This window comes from Amblyomma mixtum, chromosome 3 (genome assembly GCF_055824585.1).
Source record: "Amblyomma mixtum isolate Tamu chromosome 3, ASM5582458v1, whole genome shotgun sequence".
In the NCBI taxonomy this organism is placed as follows: domain Eukaryota; kingdom Metazoa; phylum Arthropoda; class Arachnida; order Ixodida; family Ixodidae; genus Amblyomma; species Amblyomma mixtum.
In genome coordinates, this window is record NC_143014.1 from 134,441,513 (window position 1) to 134,461,315 (window position 19,803).

General features: G+C 46.4%; 1 protein-coding gene across 3 annotated transcripts in view; it reads right to left on the reverse strand.

Moving 5' to 3' along the window:
- The window catches only part of LOC149352002 (Ig-like and fibronectin type-III domain-containing protein 2), a 197,760-nt gene that overhangs the window by 2,694 nt on the left and 175,263 nt on the right, over positions 1-19,803 (reverse strand). For all 3 annotated transcript variants that reach the window (XM_089581241.1, XM_089581243.1, XM_089581242.1), the window contains 8 exons: positions 19,433-19,650; positions 17,488-17,833; positions 15,787-16,119; positions 14,745-14,873; positions 12,232-12,378; positions 11,481-11,632; positions 10,045-10,174; positions 2,057-2,250 (listed from right to left, as the gene is read on the reverse strand). In XM_089581241.1, coding sequence (XP_089437367.1) covers positions 2,057-2,250; positions 10,045-10,174; positions 11,481-11,632; positions 12,232-12,378; positions 14,745-14,873; positions 15,787-16,119; positions 17,488-17,833; positions 19,433-19,650 — 1,649 coding nt within the window. The remainder of the gene's footprint in view (positions 1-2,056; positions 2,251-10,044; positions 10,175-11,480; positions 11,633-12,231; positions 12,379-14,744; positions 14,874-15,786; positions 16,120-17,487; positions 17,834-19,432; positions 19,651-19,803) is intronic.

A 19,803-nucleotide genomic window follows, 5' to 3' on the forward strand; every position in this document is an offset into this window, starting at 1 on the left:
ACACGCAGCACATTCAGTGAGAAGTCAGTACTCGTAGCATGGAAAATCGAGGTGCACAAAGCATGGCAAGCTGAACGTACTGGCGGTAAAATGTGAAAAAATAAGGACGAACATATAACAGTATGACTAACAAGTCTTTATGGCACTAGGGATAATAATGTAAAAACAGCCATCAAAACTTGGGCAGAGAGTGGGGAGCAATTTCATCTATTACAGTGGTGCTCCATGTTGTAACCAAAAATTCCCTTAATTAGACCCAAAAATCTCTATTTCAGGCCATTTTTCCCTCTAAAACTGAAGCATTTTGAAAAAAGTGAGAAAATTTTAGTTCTTAATATTGCATGAAACTTCATAAATTCCATTTTCACAGAATTTTACTCCTCAAATTCACTGAAAACAGGGGAAATTCTCCGAATGGAACATTACTGATATAATATACACACATGCATACAAACGCAGTGCTGCATGGAAGCATGACCAAGCTCCAAAATAATTCATGCTTACTGCACATGAAATTTATGGGGCATTACTAGCAGCTCTATTATGCAGACAAGAACATTCAACAAACTTATGAGGGAAAAGCTCAAGTAGGATGTTGTACGTTGGCAATTAAAACACTTGATAACACTGTTTAAAAAAAAAATTATAAAACCCATTGTTCGGGTTTTGTTTCCCTTTAGAGAACTTAAAAAGGCACAATATTTAAATTTCAAACATTCTACGGTGAAAGTGGTTCATCTGAACAACCTGCACTTGGTAGAGCCAATGAGTGGCTATTGCCATGGAGTACTGGAGCCTCTGCAGTCACAGCTGGCAACTATGCAATAGCACATGGGATACACGTATGGTTTTCCTATTCAGCAGTTTTTTTGTGACCTTTGCTCAGAGGATAAGAAAATATCTTCAGAATAAAGGCATCTTTTTGAAATCTGAAATTACCACTAGGTGTTCTATGAGAGCGTTAACTTTCACCTTTTAAGTTCAAAGATAATAAAAACTGTGTCACCATTATAATCACAACGTGAGCTGATACACAGCTCTAGCCTGCCCTTTCTTGCTATCGCTCCCCTCGTTACTTCCCCTCGCTATCCTCACCGTTTCCTTTTTATTTCCACCGGCCGCAGGTTCAGTGATTAAATTATCAGAAACAATTGCCGTGGCCAGCAACATTTTTGAGTTTTTCTTTCAATGAACCACTACTACTATACGACTATGTAACGTACATGACGGAAGCCAACAGTCACCGAAACCAAGGAGCATAGGAGATGTCTTTTTTTTTATTATGTGTAGTTTTAGTCAAATGGGAGATTAATAAAAGCAGAAGAAAAAACAACCACATGCCGCCGGTGGGAACCAAACCCACGACCTCCGAATTTTCGCGTCCGGTGCTCTATCAGTTGGTTGCTAGAGCACCGGATGCGAAATTCAGAGGTTGTGGGTTCAGTTCCCACTGGCGGCATGCGGTTGTTTTTTCTTCTGCTTTTATTAATCTCCCATCTGACTAAAACTACACATAAAAAAAAAAGACATCCCCTATGCCTCTTGGTTTCGGTGACTGTTGGCTTTCGTCATGCATGTCGTCATGCACTGTACACTTTCCACTGCACAGTAACATGTATGGTCCACTGTTAAAAGGAACATGCGATCATATGGCTTCCATGCTTCGTGAAGCACTGCCACTGAGAGCTGGCAAAAAAAGACGGCCCCAGGCGCATGTGGGGAAAGAGCAACCGGTCGTGCTTACAGTGCATGCACCTTGACCCGTCGATCCTTGGCGGCTCTTGTGGCAGCATTCTGGGAAGCGCGGTGGCCATGCCATGTTCCCTTTAACAGTGGACCGCACTGTACATCTAAAGTTTATTGTCTAAAGTGGTACTATTTAAATCTTCACAGTGCTACCAGTGCACGGGCATTTTTATGTTGTCTTTATTAAAAATACAGGTAGCCTACTCATGGTCAGGAATTGAACCTGTGACACACAGATAGCCAGTAAGATGCCAAAGCCACTGACTGGCCCACATACTAGCCACACACATGACTGAGAGACTATCACTACCTGAAGCACAACGCCATCCTTGAGGTAGGTTGGATTCTCAAATGAGACACCAGGGGGCCTCGCCTTGGCCTTCCAGCGTTTCCAGTAGAAAATGCCCAGCACAGCCGCAATCACCAGGACCAACGCCGTCATCACCAGCACAATAGCAATCTTGCCACCCAAGCTCAGGCCATGTCCAGCCAGAGCTGCAGAACCTGCAGTTGCATAGCGGCAAGTGCGTTATGTACTGGCTGGACTCACTACAGTGCAGCTGAGGCTCAGCACAATAGGCCTCTTGCGCTGGAGTTTCGGGTAACGTGGCGGCGCCTGGTGGCGGCAAGGAGAAGTTGGCTGGGTAGTACCAGGTTGGGTCAGTAGTGAGCCCTGGCTGTGGCGGCGCACCTTTCTAGTCTGCGTTTTGCGTCGATTCGCACGTTTTTCTGCAGTGTTGTGAGTGCGATAAAAATCGTCACTTGTGACCAACCACCCCGCGGCCTGGCCGTGGCTTAGTATTTAGAAAACCGACGCTCCGTGTGCCTCAGCACGAAACGCAGGCAGCAGAAGGAATCGGCGACGTCGATCCGCCCGAGAGACCTCGTTTAGTCTCGAAAAAGCGTCACCGTTGTTACTGCTGCGTCGTGGGCTGCCGCGAGCAAGGTCTGAATCCCAGTATCAAATTACACCGTTTTCCTTCAAGGTCTCACGAAGCGGAGCGCCGGACGCGCTGGATAGCTGCAGTTCGACGCACTGAGTAAGCGAACCTTCGCGTTGTGCTGGCTGCTTCGCCTGCCTTGATGTTTGTTTGGTTAACCGCGTTGCTGAAATTCGTTCTTTTTGCACATGCAGTCCGGACGGCAAACCGTGGGATGCAGTGCCGACCATCAGGATATGGAGTCGCCACTTTGTGGGTAACGAGAAAAACAATTCGGCCAGTCATCCCGCATATGTACCTACAATCTTCCCCGCAGTCTACAGCCGGCCTCATCCTCCTTGTGTTCGTGTTCTTTTGGCGCTTACCTCTCTCAAAAAATGTATATGTAGCGAGCAGCCGCATATGCAGGCGTAGAATGAGAATTTATGCATTCTACAACACAACTTGTCTAGCAGATCCCTACATAGGCAGTTGGACCAAGCAAGCAGCAAAGCAGCAAAAAGTGTACGATGACAATCACCAAACAGTAGGGAATGCACAACAGAGCAAGCAGCAAAAAGTGAGAAACGAACGGCATAATTCAGAGATCATATCAAGGGAATGCACAACACAGCAAAGAGCGCAAAAAATACATGGTATAATTCATATGTCATGTCAACATCTCACTTCAGATAATCACTATTAAGGCAAATCGACAAATCAGCAGGCATGGCTGGTGATTAACGACTAGAGACCCGGCCACTGCGACAATTGAGACAATTCTACTGGTGCAACGTGGTGAGGTGGCCAGGTGCGTGCAAATGACCACAAATGGGCGGGTTGATTAGGTCCGAATTCGCTACGCACTACGAGCAGCCCAGCGTCGAGAGTGAAATGTGCACATTGTCGACCTCAAACCAGCACGTATGTGGCAGCGCGGCATCACTGATAACAGCGAACGTGTTCGAGCGATGTCGTTTTAAGGATGAAAAGCTACATCAAGAAAACGACATCAAGCGCGCAGCGCACGAGCTGGCGCTGCAGCGTTATTCGGCTGCGAGCTCATATATGCATTGCATCATGTTAACATTTGCTGAGGGAACAGATGGCGGCTACTACAAGGCAGGCATGACTACTTGTTTAGCGAGATGCAGTCAAGAAAGACTGCAGGAGGCCCACCGTTTCGTGGCATGCTGAAAGACCGCTGCTGGCGCGGCGTGTACCGTCGTGCGCTCGGGCAGTCCCGTATACACGTCTGTTTAGAACTGCTGCGAATTCATATATTGCAAGTATTTCATCGCGTTGGTCCGCTTGAATCTCGAAGCGTGCAGACCTTATCTGAAGTTCAACTTCGTACGCGACTCTCTTCACTTGCGAATGACACCGCGTTGAAACTTCGCCGCTTATTTCTTGAACAGAGTGCACGTGCTTGGCGCTGCGTAATTTCTTCCCTTTACACAGCTAGCGTGCCAGCCCTGAAAAAATCTTCGGCGCCCGATATTTGCTGTAGGCCATGGCACAGCACAAGCGAAAGTCGCGGGTCCATACTGCCAACGTGCTTTCCGAAGCAGACGCCAGAGCCCGGTACTACCCAGCCGAGGGCAGAGGGCGCTCTTTAGCACCATTTTCGCAGCGCCCCCTGGGCAATGCAAGAGGTCTATAGGCCTCTTATGAGGCACTGGAAATTGCCGCCTGTTGGCTGAGATATAAAGAGCCTAACAAGTCGAAAACTTTTTAAAGAATGTTTTTCATCAGCAATAGCCTGCACCACTGGTAGTTTGAGGGTTCAAATTCACAGAGGTTTTCACCCATTCAAATGCAGGTGACTTTGACAAGACTTAAGTGTCAGTTTGAATTACCTGTCAATCTGAATTATTGAGGCTATACTGCACTACTCAAGAGTTAACAGTCAGGCTGGTTGGTTACTCAACTTCATGGTAACAAATACTGCAGTAAAAGACAAGGACAGAGAAAGGACAAGAAGGCACATAATTCAATTAAAAGCTACACTTTATTTCTGTGCATGCAGCAAATAAATAACCGGCACACTGCCACAAAAAAAAAGCAACAGTAAAATATTAATTGAAAAGAAAAATAGTACGCATGTCACCATTTACAACTGAGGTTATAAGTGGGGACATGCTGCACCATGTGTGACATATCAAAAAAGTTACAGTCGACTCCCGTTAATACGAAGTTCACGGGGACCGCAAAAAACTTCGAATTAAACGAACTTCCAATTAAGCACAAAACACAAAAAACAGCACTTTATTATAGTCGCCGACTGATTTTTCGGACTCCAAAAATTCGGACATGCTCGATTATTCAGACTGCTTCGTGGCACCGCCACTCTCCCCATAGACCGTAATGTATAACAACTGCCGAAAGTTCGGACATCTTGCAGCCTCTCGTTTGATTTTTCGGACACTCCTTGAGCCAACTCGACCGGCAGCACTTGCCGCACCGACGCTCACCGACGCGCGGTTCACTTCGCTCAACGCCATTTTTGTTTTGAACTGAGCCTCCTTGCTGCCCCGCGAGGTGGCGCTACTGCAAATTCCCGCTCATCATCATCGTTTCCGCGTGGTTCGGTAGCGCGCCGCATGGTGGCGCGCCCCACCAGTTCCGGCCGCAGCTTAGTAAGCCATCTCAAGGCAATCCAGGAGCCGCTTTGTTTGTTTATCCGGCAGCAAGCCCGCGAGAGTGCCGTGGTAGCACGACGCAGCGCTGGAGATGCGATATTAGCCTAGGGCGGCTTACAGCCGGCGTTTTGTCATCGAAAGGGGTCTGTTGAACCCCGAGTAGCAGTATCAAGATGTTTCGTTGAAGCGCGCGTGAGCATTGACTTATGCAACACCAGGCCGGCGGCAGCAAGCCCGCGAGAGCGCCGTGGTAGCACGCAGCGGTGCAGATGCGATGAGGCCCGACGGCTCTCGAAACGATGTGGGGGAGGAGGCAAGTAGAGGAGGTGGTGAAAGAAGGAACGGAGAAGAGGAGGAGGAGAGGCGGCGTTGGGCGAGGAGACATGCAACGCCAGCCCGGGATCAGCCAGTGCATGTAAGCTCGTTAATTCGACCCCCGTTAATTCGGAAAATCGGATAATTCGACGCGCGCGCGAGGTCCCTACAATTATACATAGGAGTCTATGGGGCGAAACTCTCGTTAATTCGAACAAATTTTGCCGTGCGTCGGTTAATTCGACTTCACTCCGCAGCCCGCCAAGCCGGTTTGCCGAGAGCAAAAAGAAAAAATCACTGCCATGAGCGGCGCTACTGTACGGCTGATAGGCCATCCGTATGGTCATATTATCATCCATCCATCCGAGGAAGCGAGTTAGCGGCGGCCGAAGCGGCTGGCGTCTTTTTTTTTTTGTGCTTTGTTGTGTCGCAGCAGCCGCTACGATCGCGGTTATTTACGGCGCCTTTTTTGGTAAATGCGCGCTTTGTCAGCGTGTTTACTGCGCTGCTTGTTGTTGCTGTTTTGTTGCGACTGAGAGAAGGGTGAAAGGAAATTGCAAGGGATTGCCTACTGGCTCAGCCGAGCCACCACCGCTGCCATGTGCAGATAGAGGAGAGTTAAAAGATCAGAGGAAAGATAAAGAGAAAAGATAAGACGCGCGTCCCAGCAACAACGCCGTCCCCGCGGCGGCTGGCTGAAAAAACAGATAAGCGGGGAGCCGCGCTCTCTTCACCTCCTCCCCACCTCCTCCCCGCGCTGCTTTCGGGTGGATAGCGCGCAGGGCCTGCGCGCCTCGCCTTTGTGTCCTGTCAGCTGACCGAGGATGAAATAATTAAAGTGACAGGCGCTGACAACGACGACGATTTACGATTGTGAGCAGTTGTCCCAAATGCCGAAGTGCACGGTGAAAGAAGCCGCAGAAGCCTTGTCCGTGCGGGAGGACTTCTGTGAACAAATCCCTGACGGCGCGTGTGCCGCGGAGCACCTGGCAGCTGTTAGAGCTATCGTAGTCGCTCAAATTCGCTCGAAAAAGCAGACGGTGATTACAGATTTCCTTGCAAAATAAAGGTATACGTCCTGTTGCGGCAAACATTGTTTTTTGTTGTTCATTCGATAATTCGACAATTTTTCGCGGTCCCGTCAGCGTCGAATTAACGAGTTTTTACTGTAAATAAACGATTTCTTTCTCTTTTTTTTCTGAATTTGTTTATTCGGACATTTCCGCGGTCCCCGTGAGGTCCGAATAAACAGTCGGCGACTGTAGCGAAATCGAGTATTTTCTCTAAGAAAAATAGTCTGTCATCTTCCTCTGTTTCTTCTTGGAGAATCGCGCTGCTGAAAGCAAGTTCTGCAGGCTGTAGATGTGGCGGAACGCTTCTTCCGCGTTGTCTTCAGCGGCAAAGAAGCGCTCCACGAGAGCAAGGCCCGCAGCTGCATCGGCAGCCTTAGGTTGCGGCTCGTCTTCAACGTCATCGTCGCTTTCCTGGGTCGCTTCCTGGGGTCGAATCATCTCCACAATTTCTTTATCCGTCAGTGCACCGCACGTTTCGACCGCCTTGTCTACGGCGATGTACTCTTCAAAATTGACGTCCCCTAGAGCATCACCAAAATCAGTGCCGTCAAGCTCGCTTGTTAACACCTCCTCGGATGAAATTGCTGAGACATCCTCCGAAGACGCTGCCACAAAACCGCAAGCCCTGAAGCAATTTGCGATAGTTTCTTGCTTCACATTATCCCATGCTCGCGCTAACATGTGGATGGCACTGAGCAGGCTCACCTCGTATTTTTTGGCGGTGTCCATGCACAAAATCATGCGCTCGACGAGGTGGCGCCTGTACAGGACCTTAACATTTTTTATGATGCCTTGGTCCATTGGCTGCAATACAGATGTGGTGTTTGCAGGCAAAAATGCGAGGCGTATTGCACTCAAGGCTGGCACATCCACGTGAGCACTGCAGTGATCCACGAGGAGCAACACCTTGCGGTTCGAAGTAGCAAACTTACGGTCCAATTTGGTGATCCAGCTCTTGAAAATTTCGGCCGTCATCCACGCTTTCTTGTTCGACTCGTAATCCACAGGTAGAGTCTTTATGCCTTTAAAACATCTCGGCTTGGCGGCTTTTCCGATCACAAGTAAGCGACACCGTTCCGTGCCAGTCATATTAGCCGCGATCAGCACCGACACCCTTTCCTTGCTTCGTTTGCCCCCAGCACAGTCGTCGTCCTTGAATGTCAGGGTCTTCTCTGGTAGGAGCCGATAGAACAGTGCAGTCTCATCTGCATTAAAGATGTCTTCTGGCTTGTACTCGCCGAGATATTCACGCAGCTTTTCGTCCTTCCACGTGGCGCATGTTTCCTGGTTAACGGACGCTTTTTCACCGCACACGCTCTTAAAAACGAGATCATGACGATGTTTGAAGCGCGTCAGCCATCCATCTGACGAAACGAAGTCGTCGATCCCCAACATTGTTGCAAGCGTTCGGGCTTTCGTCGCAACGATGTCTCCGCTGAGAGGAAGTTTGTTGTTCCGGGCCTCCCGAATCCAAACCAGCAGAGCCTTCTCCAACTCTGGGTAAGCGCCGGTGCGCATTCGCTTTCGAGAAGTGTTGAATTTCTCGTTCTCAAATGCGTCCATTATTGTGCGCTTATTCTTGATGAAGTTGGAGAGCGTGTTCGGCTTGATTCCGAACTTCCGCGCGATGTCTTGTTTGGCGGCACCTCCCTTCTCGACTTCCTTCAAAATCTCGACTTTCGTTGCCAGGTCGAGCGTGCGATAAGATCCGCGGTTTGCCATGGCTATCAACGATGCGACTACGTGTACGGTCAATTCCGAAGCGTAGGAGCACCAGTGGAACAACCTAGCCGACGAGCAACCCGCACACTAGTGATGGGTCGCTCAGGAGCGAGCCGGATCTTTTGAGCGGCTCTTTTTTGGAGAGCGAGTGAGCGGCGGTTCTTTTGGAGAACCGGTTCTCTCTCGTTCAGTGAGCCGTGCTGACCGTGCCTAACCGTTCCGTCAGAGCCGGGTCTGCTCCAGGGTGCGATTTGCGCGCCATAGAAATCAACTGCATTCCCTTCCTTCGCAACCAACCCCTCGCCTTCAGTTGTTTCCGCGTGTGCACTGCCGCTGGCACCCGCGTTTTTAAGGCGAAAACCTCTTTTGGCTACGGCTCACTGAACGAGAGAGAGCCGGCTCTCCAGAAGAACCGCCGCTCACTAACTGAACCACGTACGGCGCCACGGCTCACTCGTTCTCTAAAAAGAGCGGTTCAAAAGACAGCCGAAGGTGAGGGGTTGGATGCCACCCTTGCCAGGAAGGGCAGGAGAGCAGTTGCCTTCTCGCACCATGGCGCGGAATCGCAAATAGTGTACAAAGCTCTCCCCTGCCGTTAAATATTAACGACTCTATGCCCCTGTCCTTTCTTGCTGTCGCTCCCCTCTCCTCTCCTTTTCTCTTCCATTTCCGCCGGCTCCAGCTCGGGTGCTTAAGATAGCAATTGCCGCGGCCGGCAACTCTTTTTTGCTTCACTTTTTTATTTTTTAAAATAAACCACTACCACCTGAAGACCCGGCTCCCGGCACGGCTCAGTGTGAACGAGAGAGAGAGCCGGATTCCTCTCCCCAAAAGAAGCACGGCTCACTCAAAACATCCGGCTCACTGTTGCAGATTTAAGTGAGCCGGTGAGCCGCTCAAATGAGCCGGCTCACTTCAGTGAGCGGAGCCGTTTTGCCCATCTCTACCGCACACGCAAATAAAGCGCTCGGCCAACAAACGCCTCGACATACGCTGTGCACGCTGCAAGCCTAATCTCGCATTATCTCGCCACTGCCAGTATTCAGCGCTGCATGCGCCTATGACACCCGCGTGGCCTCCGCGATCGGCTCCGGCGGGAGGCGGAGCCGATCGCCGAGGCCACGGCAGCCGTAGCTATGGATAATCGCACCGCTCCAAGAAGGGCGGCGCTGCGGACGGCTACGATGGCGATGACACCAACGCGGAGCACGGAGCTGTTGTAGCACTTGAAAAATTGCACACTCTACCAAAGAATGACGGTCACCTCGAGGATCCCGGCTGAAAATTAACTTCCAATTAAACAATATTACTGGATGAGGACTTCAAATTATCGAGCGATTTCTTCCATAGGGTTACATGCAAAACTGACGGGACCAGCTCTTCACTTCTAATTAACCGAAAATTCCAATTAAGCGGCTTCGAATTATCGGGAGTCGACTTGGCATCACTAGTAGTTACTTGGGCTGCATGGTTCAAGCTGCTAGACAATAATAAAAATATTTACAATGTGGTTAGGTGCCTTGTAACTTCCAGCAAATGAATAAACATCTTTATAAGGTGAAAAAAGAAACAAACTATATATACTTGCAGTACTGTTTGCATCAGCAATAGATGCAACATGCTTACCTGGCGGATGAATGACGACAGGCAGAGTACTGGCACTCATGCCATAGTGGTTGCCTGCTTTCACCAGGAATTCATAGATAAGACCTGGGTCCATGTCCCGGAATTGGAATGGTGGTTTCAGTGTCTCATTCTGGAAAAAAAAAAGAACAAAAATAAACAGACACATCAATTACTGCAATTTTCAAGCAAATATAAAACTTCACTGCAAAGGAGTGACCATAAATCTGGCCTACTGTGTATATCATGTGGTATGTACTATTCATCATGTGACATGTGAGCTGTGTTCTTATGAAGAGGGGTGTGGCATAGCCTTAGCAGTGATAATGCACTCTAGCTAGTGTCCATGTGGTGCCAACTACACAGCATCGCATTTCATGAAATGACTCTTGAAATTGGTGCCAGCTACACCTTTCCCTCTACCAACTTACAAGAGTGCTCATAAAAAGTGAGGCTAGTAGCATTTCCCACAAATTCCTTCAAAGGAGGTATTAAAAGCAGTCAATGAATTTTATTTTATTTTTTTTTATGGCGCAAGGGCATCTGTGGCCAAAGAGCACCATGACACAAGGTATATTCGTTTGCTCACGGTGGGGTCAAAGACCCATTTTCCAAGCATTTCACCCTAATTAAGCTCAGCACCAGGCCAGGGCAAGTTTGTACCCATTTTATCACCGGTGGGCACCCGGCGATACTGGGGAAAAGGCAGTCAGTGAGGAACACAAGCATGTAGATGCTAGAAAAAAATAACAGCGCTAACACATGCAGCCACAAAACGAGAGATGAAACACTAGACACAAGCGCTGATCTTTTTTTTTAGAATCAGGATGCACCAACTCGCCCAGAAAGAAGTTTTAATATTTTAACAAGCATCTAGGATTATGAATTTTTAAAAAATAACAGTAATCTAATGGACGTTATATCACTTCAGCAAACTCTTTCTCATTTTAAAAGACACTTGCAGGAGTTTTTCTACGAGAAACTAACTCAAAAGTTGCATTAAGGATTTTTACTGCTGAGATTTTAGTACCCGCTATTTGGAACTGCTGTCCCCAGACATGAGCTCCAGCTGAATTTTATTAAATTAGTTACAATAGCCCGGCGTATGGCATCACGACGACTGGATAATCGTGTGCAATGCGCATTCTAATTGGGCCTCTTGATTTTCTGGTGCCAGTAGTCGCTTCCAGCCAAGTGCAAAAAAATTATGAAACAGAGTAGCTCTCAGCACGTCACATACGGGCCGAGGTGAGAGGGACGGAAGGTAGGATATTTAATTACCATTAAGCCCCAACAAATTGCTGTTGTGCAATTACTGGCTCACCCTACCTCACAAAAGAAGTTTGGGGAGAGTCAAATTATCAGGCCAAGCAACCATGAACTTCTATAATTTCTTCTCCAGTACCCAAAAATGCTGCACACCACAGCATAGTACTCACCCTGTTGATGCTCTGAGAGCCAACGCTCCTCCAGAGAACACGGTACCACTGAACCACATCAGGGTTTTTGAGTGGAGGATCCCAGTAGATGTCCACTGATCCTGGAGCCACTTGTGAGGCCCTGACATTCTGTGGTGGCCCTGGCAGCATTGCTTTAAGAGAAACGAAGTCGTGAGAAACATTAACAGCAGCAGTGCATACACTCTCAGAGGTATAACTACTGAACAACTGTCTTTTTTTTTGTTCTAGATGGCTACCAACAGTCACCACTAGTAAACCTAATGTCATCTGGTGCTTGCAACTAATTGCTGTCAGTGTGCTTGTGATGTTGACACTTGGGATTATAACAGTTCTGGAATTAATCCATTCCCTGATGTGTGAAACATGACCATGAAGAAAGCAAACTACAGGGAAGAAAATAAAATGGCAAGGTATAACAGCAACAATTAAGCATTTGCCTGTAATATGTCACTGTTGTGACTGTAATATGCACCTGAGTGGCCTCTCATGCATTGGTAGGACCAAATGTGACCAAAACCATTTGAAAGCAAGATCATGCAACAGTGGCACTCACATCTCAAATCTTTTTCAATATTTACTGTGTTTTTTCACGCATATCAGAATTTCACCTAGTAACACAAAATACACTGACATAAATTTCCTTTTGCATTACCAACTACAGATTAAACATATTCCTTACAGGAGACTAAGTCCAACCAAGGCATTCAAGCATTTCTTATACACTGCCTACCTTTGCCTTCTTCAAAGCAGGACACAATCTCTTTGGCGGCAGCAAGAGCACATTGGGTGGTCTGGAATACTGGCCTGCCCACACACCAGCGCAGGCAACTAGAGGGTACACCCTTGGTCCTGCAGCATTGCCTATGATCGCTGCCATCTGTGTGAGAGAGAGGGAGAGAAAGTAATGAAAGAACAACAGATTATAACATCATACAAACCACCAGCTTGGAAACAGGTTTGCTGCATTGGTTAGTATCAGCATATGGCTGTAACTAAGGCTCCTAGTTTCCCATGACTTTGCAAAAAGTTGAAGATTTGAGCATCTTTAATAGAAGTGTGTATCAGCAGACTCTATTCTTAATGTTAAAGTTGCTACAAACATTAGTAAGAATGACACAGTGACAGAAAAACAACTAATTTGCCGCATTTGCATGAATATAAAGTGAGGGGGAGGGAGTTTAAGACCACAGAGAAATTTTAAAAGAAATATTATTAAGATTTCAACATGACCTTAAGAAGGCCAGCCATATATCCAAAGCCCCCCCCTTCCCATCGAAAAGAAATGGTAACAGCACGCTAAAATATGAAAGCAACAGATAAGGCAGTGTTGTTTGGAAGGCAACACTTCAGAAGCATGCAACAAAATCGAGCGCAGCAAAGCCTCCAATGTGATAACGCACACAGCCTTCCATGCAGCAGCAGTGGCCAGTGCTTCTTGGTGGTTCGTGCTGACCGGTTCTACGCCCATTGGCTGCTCTTATCTTTCCCTACTCCACTCAACTCTTTCAGTGCCTTTTCTTTGTAGACAGTGCGCACTAACTTCTTTTCATGCTTATAGCCACCCTCTCCTTTGCTCTTGCGTGCCATGTACTTAGCTCCAAGGTAACTGAAAATTTGTCTTCTATAGCGGTTCGCGAGCCTGGTAGCAAAGGTCACTTTAGTTATATTGAAAAGCCAGAAAAAAAAAAATTAATTCACAGTACATTCATACTTTGGTTCCGAATATAACGCGAGGTGTGTTCTTAAGCAGATGTTCTGAAAAAAAAAATTCTGTGTTATACTAGTGCAAATACGATAGTCATTCTCTTGAAAGTAAGAACCTGGTAATTAAGCTCTGCTGATGCCTTGACATGCTTGCTTTCCTATCTGTTCGAGCAAGCTTGCATGTCAAGCTTGGCAGGTGAATGACAATGTGCTAACGTCCTTCTATTGGAAACTGGCGCCTTGAGAAGTGGCAAAAACGTTTGAAGTTTCAAGTAATGACCAACATCCGTTCTGGAGGCTTCCTCTTGTTGCGGTACTGGACCATGTTTGAATGAAAGTAAGCGTCAAGCAGGTGCCAAACTTTTGTAGGGCTGCGTCCCACTTGAGGATGTGGTCACCACAGCAGGTGCAGGATTGTGCAGCGAGGCATCATCAGAGAAATCATTCAGTCACTATGGATACACTGTGTCAAACAAGTGCTATTCTTCATGTGAACAGAATACCAAGCAATACCTGACACTAAATTGCGACAGTTGCCTTCAATTTTAATTAGGACACATTGGGAGTACAGGTGCGGCCAGAATAATACGGAGCACGCGAAAGGCGGCCAAGCTAGCAGAAACTGCATCTAAGCGCCACCTATCAGCACAGCAAAGACACCCCTGGCTATCAGCGCGCAGCGAGAGTGCCTGCCGCCGAGCCCCCCTCTTTGCTGCAACCCTGCCGTTATCACTGTTCGAAAGATGCTGAGCTGGTTCGGGCAACACCGTCAGGTGCTGCCTTCATCCCGGCGTGCTCCCTTCAGCCTCGGTGTTGACTAAACTGCAAAGCGGTGGCCGCGCGGACTGAAGGGCCGAGATAACACGTAATGCCAAAACGGCTGTCTTGCACCCGTTTACAGCGCGCGCCGCTCCTCGATGCGAGAAACGGGGCAACGAAGCGCATGGCGCTGTCAGCAGAGTATCAGTCGATCACAGAGCATGGGATTGCATGCTATATGCTGTGATGTTGATAGGCCTGCGGAAAAAGTGGGTCCGTGCTACCGGCGCCATCTCGCCGCGTCCAAATTAAGATAGTTCCTGTCACCATGGCTAGGCAGAGCGCATAAGCACGTTTCCGCTGCTCCGCGACCGTTCCTGTGCTCCGTATTATTCTGGCCGCACCTGTACATGAAGCATGTTTAAAAAACAACATGTAATTATTTGATGTTTCCTACGGAATATTGTGGATTCTTTGTTCTCAATTCATAAAATTTTCAATTTTCCACCTCAGAAAGTTGGGTGGCTCAGCTGCAAAATAAGCATATGAAAGTCAAGTTCTGCTACTAATACATGTACTGCAATTGTCAAACGAACACATTCTGAAAGTGTACGCTCAATTTTCCATTAACCAGACCTGCATATTGGCCACAGGAGCCTGTAGCTGCCAGGAAGGTTGTTATATGTGCATACTTATATTAAATTTTTGCAATTGTTGTTGCCCTTGCTTTGTATCACAACTTCCCTTAAACATTCTTATTTGGCAATGGTATTTACTCACCAGCAGCGCAGTGCATCAGCTTGTCAAGGTCCCTAATGCACTGTGGTCTGTTCACAGCGAAATTTATGTCAATGTCAAAGGCACATGCACTCAAGCACTGTGCCGACACCCCGAGAGACGCACAACAATCTGCAAGAAAAAGCAACAGATTAAGGCACTCAACAGAGTTTTATTACTGGCCTAAACTGAATATGACTTCTGTTCAAGGGTATATTGTTTCATATGGAGTAGGTGGCCAGGCACGTTGCCAGGCGAACAACTCCAGCCACAGAAGAGTACCTTTTCCTCAAGTTCCAGTAATACAGTAGACACCTTTAGCATACCGTCTACTGTGTTACCGTTACCGACTGCAGAGTACCAAGAGCCTGCACGCAACCAATGTGCTGCGCAAATCATCTTGACGGTGCCACATGGTACCAGGCACCTGGCAGCTGCTTGCGTGCTCACCGGTGGTGGGCGGGCGCTCCCGGTACTCCCATAACGGTACCGGTAGCATGGTACACGGTATGCTAAAGGTGTCTAGTATTTAAACATGCAAAACAAATGTAACTGTATGTAGTGATAAAATACTATAAAAAGCATGATTTCCCACTGAATCTGTACTAATTCTCTCTGCTCCACATAAGCATGAACAACATATATGAACTTGCTTCAGAAAAAATGTTTTATGACAGGAGATTCAGATAAAAGCTCTCTCAACAAGCTTTTGACTCCAAACAAGTGTATGGCTTTAAAACAAAAATATTTTAAAGCTTAATTGAATTTATTCTGTAAAATTGCATATGGATGTTTGAAAATATATTATTGTGCACCATGCTCACAGTTTAAATAGGTCGAATCTACCTTGCTGAAACCTCAAGGTAGTTTTTAAACATGTTCCATGGGATGATAAAAGGGAATCCAGCACTGCCTTCTTACAGCCTTAGAATTTTTCTCTCAACACAGCGTGGAACCTAGTCAATTGAAAAAATAACCAGACTTGGCAGCTAAACCCAAACAGTAACCCATGCATGTAAATGAGCACCTAATATTGCATACTCACTGGTTGTATTTCGTGCGGAGCGTGGCATGACACTGAGTGTGACTGTGCCAGCCATTGAGCCATGCTGGTTCTCAGCTGAGCAGAAGTAGGCACCTGCATCGTCTGCTGTGACACCCTTAATGATAAGGTAGGACTGATAGTTGTGAGGCTTCAGTGGGTCTGGGCTTGACTGCAGGTCAATGTGGTCGCTGCGTCCCAGTGGGTTACGCAGCTGTGAGTCACGGTACCACAGGAAGCGAGGCTCAGGGTGGCCTGACACTTCACAGAGCAACCTTGCATTGGCCCCCATTTCTGAATATGCCTTTTTCAGTGGCACTGTGACCAGTGGACTTGCTGCAACAAAAAACACAGAACAGAAAGATCAAGTCTCCGCACTTCACACAAACCATCGTTTTAAGCAAACCACAAGTGCCACACAGCGAAGAAATCATGCAAGACATGGTGAAAGGTCTCAAGGCCTCATTTATGCTGACAAAGAGTGAAGGAGGAGACACTGCATGTCTATCAAGCTTCTTTTCTGACGGCTTTATGAACTCTTGCTTATATTCAGGAGTGCGTCACATTCACTATCACTGTGAAAAAAATATATACATTGCAATCCTAGAAAAGAAAAAAACCCTCTAAACAGACCCGGAGCTTCCTGCTTGACTCCAAATTATTGTTTTTACTCAAACACTTGATCCACCAGCTGTTTGTTCATTAATAAAGCTGCAAAAATTGTGTAGTTGCTTTGTATTTGCTACCATGCTTGTCACCAGCCTTACTATCCACAACATAAAGATTGTGATTGTGACTGTGTTTAATGGCACGTAAGTGAACAAGGCCATCATGCGCCAAACGCAGGGTTAGATGTGTCTGTTTTATGGAACAGAATGAAAGCAGGTTTAAAATATCGTACCTTGTTTAGGAGCTCTGATTCTTTAACGAACGTAGAAACCCAGGAGACATCAGTAACTGCATTTTCTCCCATGAATAAGCTAAATGTGCATTGAGTGTTTCACTCACTGGTTCACATTAAGTAACTCATTCACTAGTAGTCATATTGTAATAAAGCAAAAATTTTAATTTTTGCTGCCTTCACTAAGGCTTTATAATTTCATTTTTCTGGTGGCAATTTTTTTTTAATGGGTTTCTGATGAAAAACATTGCTGCCAACAATCATTGAACTCCTGTCAAAGGTCTTTAGTGCAATTTCATTCAGCTTTCACTACAAAACAAAACTACAGAGTGGAATGTAATAGAAAATGTGCTCGAAGTAAAACACCATTGCAAATTTTAGTCCTTACTCAACAATGAAATATTTGCACTGCCAGCAACGACCATGTCAAATGCGCTGCAAAGACCTGTTCACGAGCAATCAATTACACGTGCTTTTGTTGAGCCTATGTGGTGACAATATAGAGAATGCATTTCAGTATGATTTGATTACCAGAGAAATACATTTAAAAGTGTACCCACAAGTACCCACCCAAAAGAGCCCATTCACACTTGGTAAATTAGTAATTGTGGATTTTCCTTAAAAAATGCCAGGCATGAACTAGTAGCTTGCACATTATTTTTGATAAGTAGAGGGAGAGCATTTAAATATTGCTTTGCCTTACAAGAACTGTAAGTTGCACCAGCATAATGTGCAGCACAACTGTCTGCAATGTGAAGCTGTCCCCACATTAGGTTAGAGATGAAAACAGATGCAACACTTACAGATTACATGAATGTCGACGGAGCTGTGGGCACCGTGGCCATAGCCATTGGTAGCAAAGCAGGACACCTTTGTTACATTGCGCGACACCCGAGGCACAGTGATGGCTACATGATGCTGAGGCAGCTGAATCTGCAGAATGCCATTGACGTACACCGAAACAGTAGGGGTGGGCACACCAACACCAATGCACATGACAGTCATGTTGACTCCTTCCATGATAGGGCCTGATGGAATGACTAGTGGTAGGTTCACAAAGGCTGGGATGGCAGCATCAGTCCAGGCGTACACAGTCTCTGAGGGCACACTGGCCTTGCCACCCGACATAGCCATGATGGAGATAGCATACTGCAAAAATGAAGTGGGAACTAAACATGTCATTGCAGTCATAGAAAAACATCAACAAAGTTTACCTGGTTCTTTCTGTTGCAAAGACACACAGTAAAAATAATAAAAAACGTGACAAAGATGAGGTGCTCCTACAATGCATATAAGCTCTTAATCGATGAGAAAGTTCACACCAAATGCTATGTACAGCTAAGCAAAATTCTAGTAAGGAATAACTTGCCACCCATCCACATGAACAAGCAGGGAATCCACCCACCTTGACTTAATATGTATTGCCCTGAACCATGTTGCTAGAAACTCCATTCCCTGCCCACAACTTTAATGCAGCTGTCTGCACAGCAAGTTAAGCTATTAGCTTCAGTTCTTCATATTTTCACTTCTTGTGAGTAATCTTGTAAAATCACACTTGATTTGCCAAACTGCATGCCTGTTCATATTTCTTTTCAGGGAAATGAAGTAGTGTTCATATAGGACTGTACTTTGTAATGGCAAGTACTGGTGAGCATGTTTTCCTTTCCTGGCACAGCTCCCTGCATGCCAATGTAACATCTATATATTTTTTTGTCAAATGTTTAGGGGAATCCCCCAAGGTGGAGTAGATTTGTAATAAGGGAGTAATTACTCATTGACATCCACCCGAGCGCAGCCATACGGCTACAAAGGAAAGCTATACAGCTTTCTCAGAAACTTCGTAGTTAAAGAAAAATTCGTCCTGGTCCGGGGTTCGAACCCGGGACCACCGCTTCACCGGAGCAGTCGCTCTACCAACTGAGCTAACCGGGACGGCAAGCTCATGGTAGGGCGAGAGCGAATTGATCAATAACTCGAAGTGGGAACAGTGTTGGTGAAATGTTTAGGGGAATTCCCCAAGGTGGAGTAGATTTGTAATAAGGGAGTAATTACTCATTGACATCCACCCGAGCGCAGCCATACGGCTATACGGCTATATATTTGGCAGTGTGATGGAATGTAAGGAGAAAATCCAGCCATTAAGTGCAAGTGTCACAGATCAGAAGAACCTTCAGTCACAGTCACTGGCACAAGAAACAAAGTGGCGCTGATATCATTTTAAAAACTTGAGTGCTTGCGTGACAACAAAATGCAAACTCACACTGAGAAGAGAATAAAATAGGGGCTCTCCTCTGCTGCATAAGGTTTTGGTTCATATTTCCCCTTCCATTGCAATGTCCGACAGCAACAGAACATAGAGGATGGCTGTCTACTTGAAGCAAATAGGCTTCTCTCTGTAATGTAACCACTTTTCCCGCTTCTTATAATTTATGCGTATGGTTCTAACAAAAGGAACAGTGCCTTTCCATCTGCCTTCCACAGTACAAATACTGCTTTTTGGCTCGCTAATAATCTCACTGTCATCAGCTACCACTGCACAGTGTCTGTGCCAAATGTGATACAAGCACTGGCCCTGTCACAAGCAGTACCTTCCCAGATCTAGCTAAGATGCCAGGTTATAATACCCTTAACACAATGCAGAAGACATTAACTGCACCAATAAATTACGAAGAAGAATTTTAGTTTCTTGATGTCACTGGCGGTAGGTCACAGAGCTTTTAAGACTCTAATACCCCTGAAATGCGTTACCTGTGTGTTAAAGGTGAGGTTGCCAATAATGAGAGAGGTATAGGGTGTAGCCACACTCGTCCAGCGGGCGTCATCATTGGAGACATTGACAGGGGCAAAGCGCACAATATATGACAGGTTTGACTGTGGTGGCAGGTGCAGTGGTGGCAACCACTTCAGTGCAATGGCATCCACTGCTGCATGGAGCACCTCCACACCATACGGAGGGCTCACCATACCTGAAAAATGTGCACAGAACAAGAACAGATTGGTGATCTTTGAAAGAAGGGCAGTAAAACAAACAGTCCATCAGATATGGAAAACAATTTTCTGTATACTTTTCTAGAGCTGCAATTATTAAAGTGATCTCATGAAATTAATTCTAACCACAA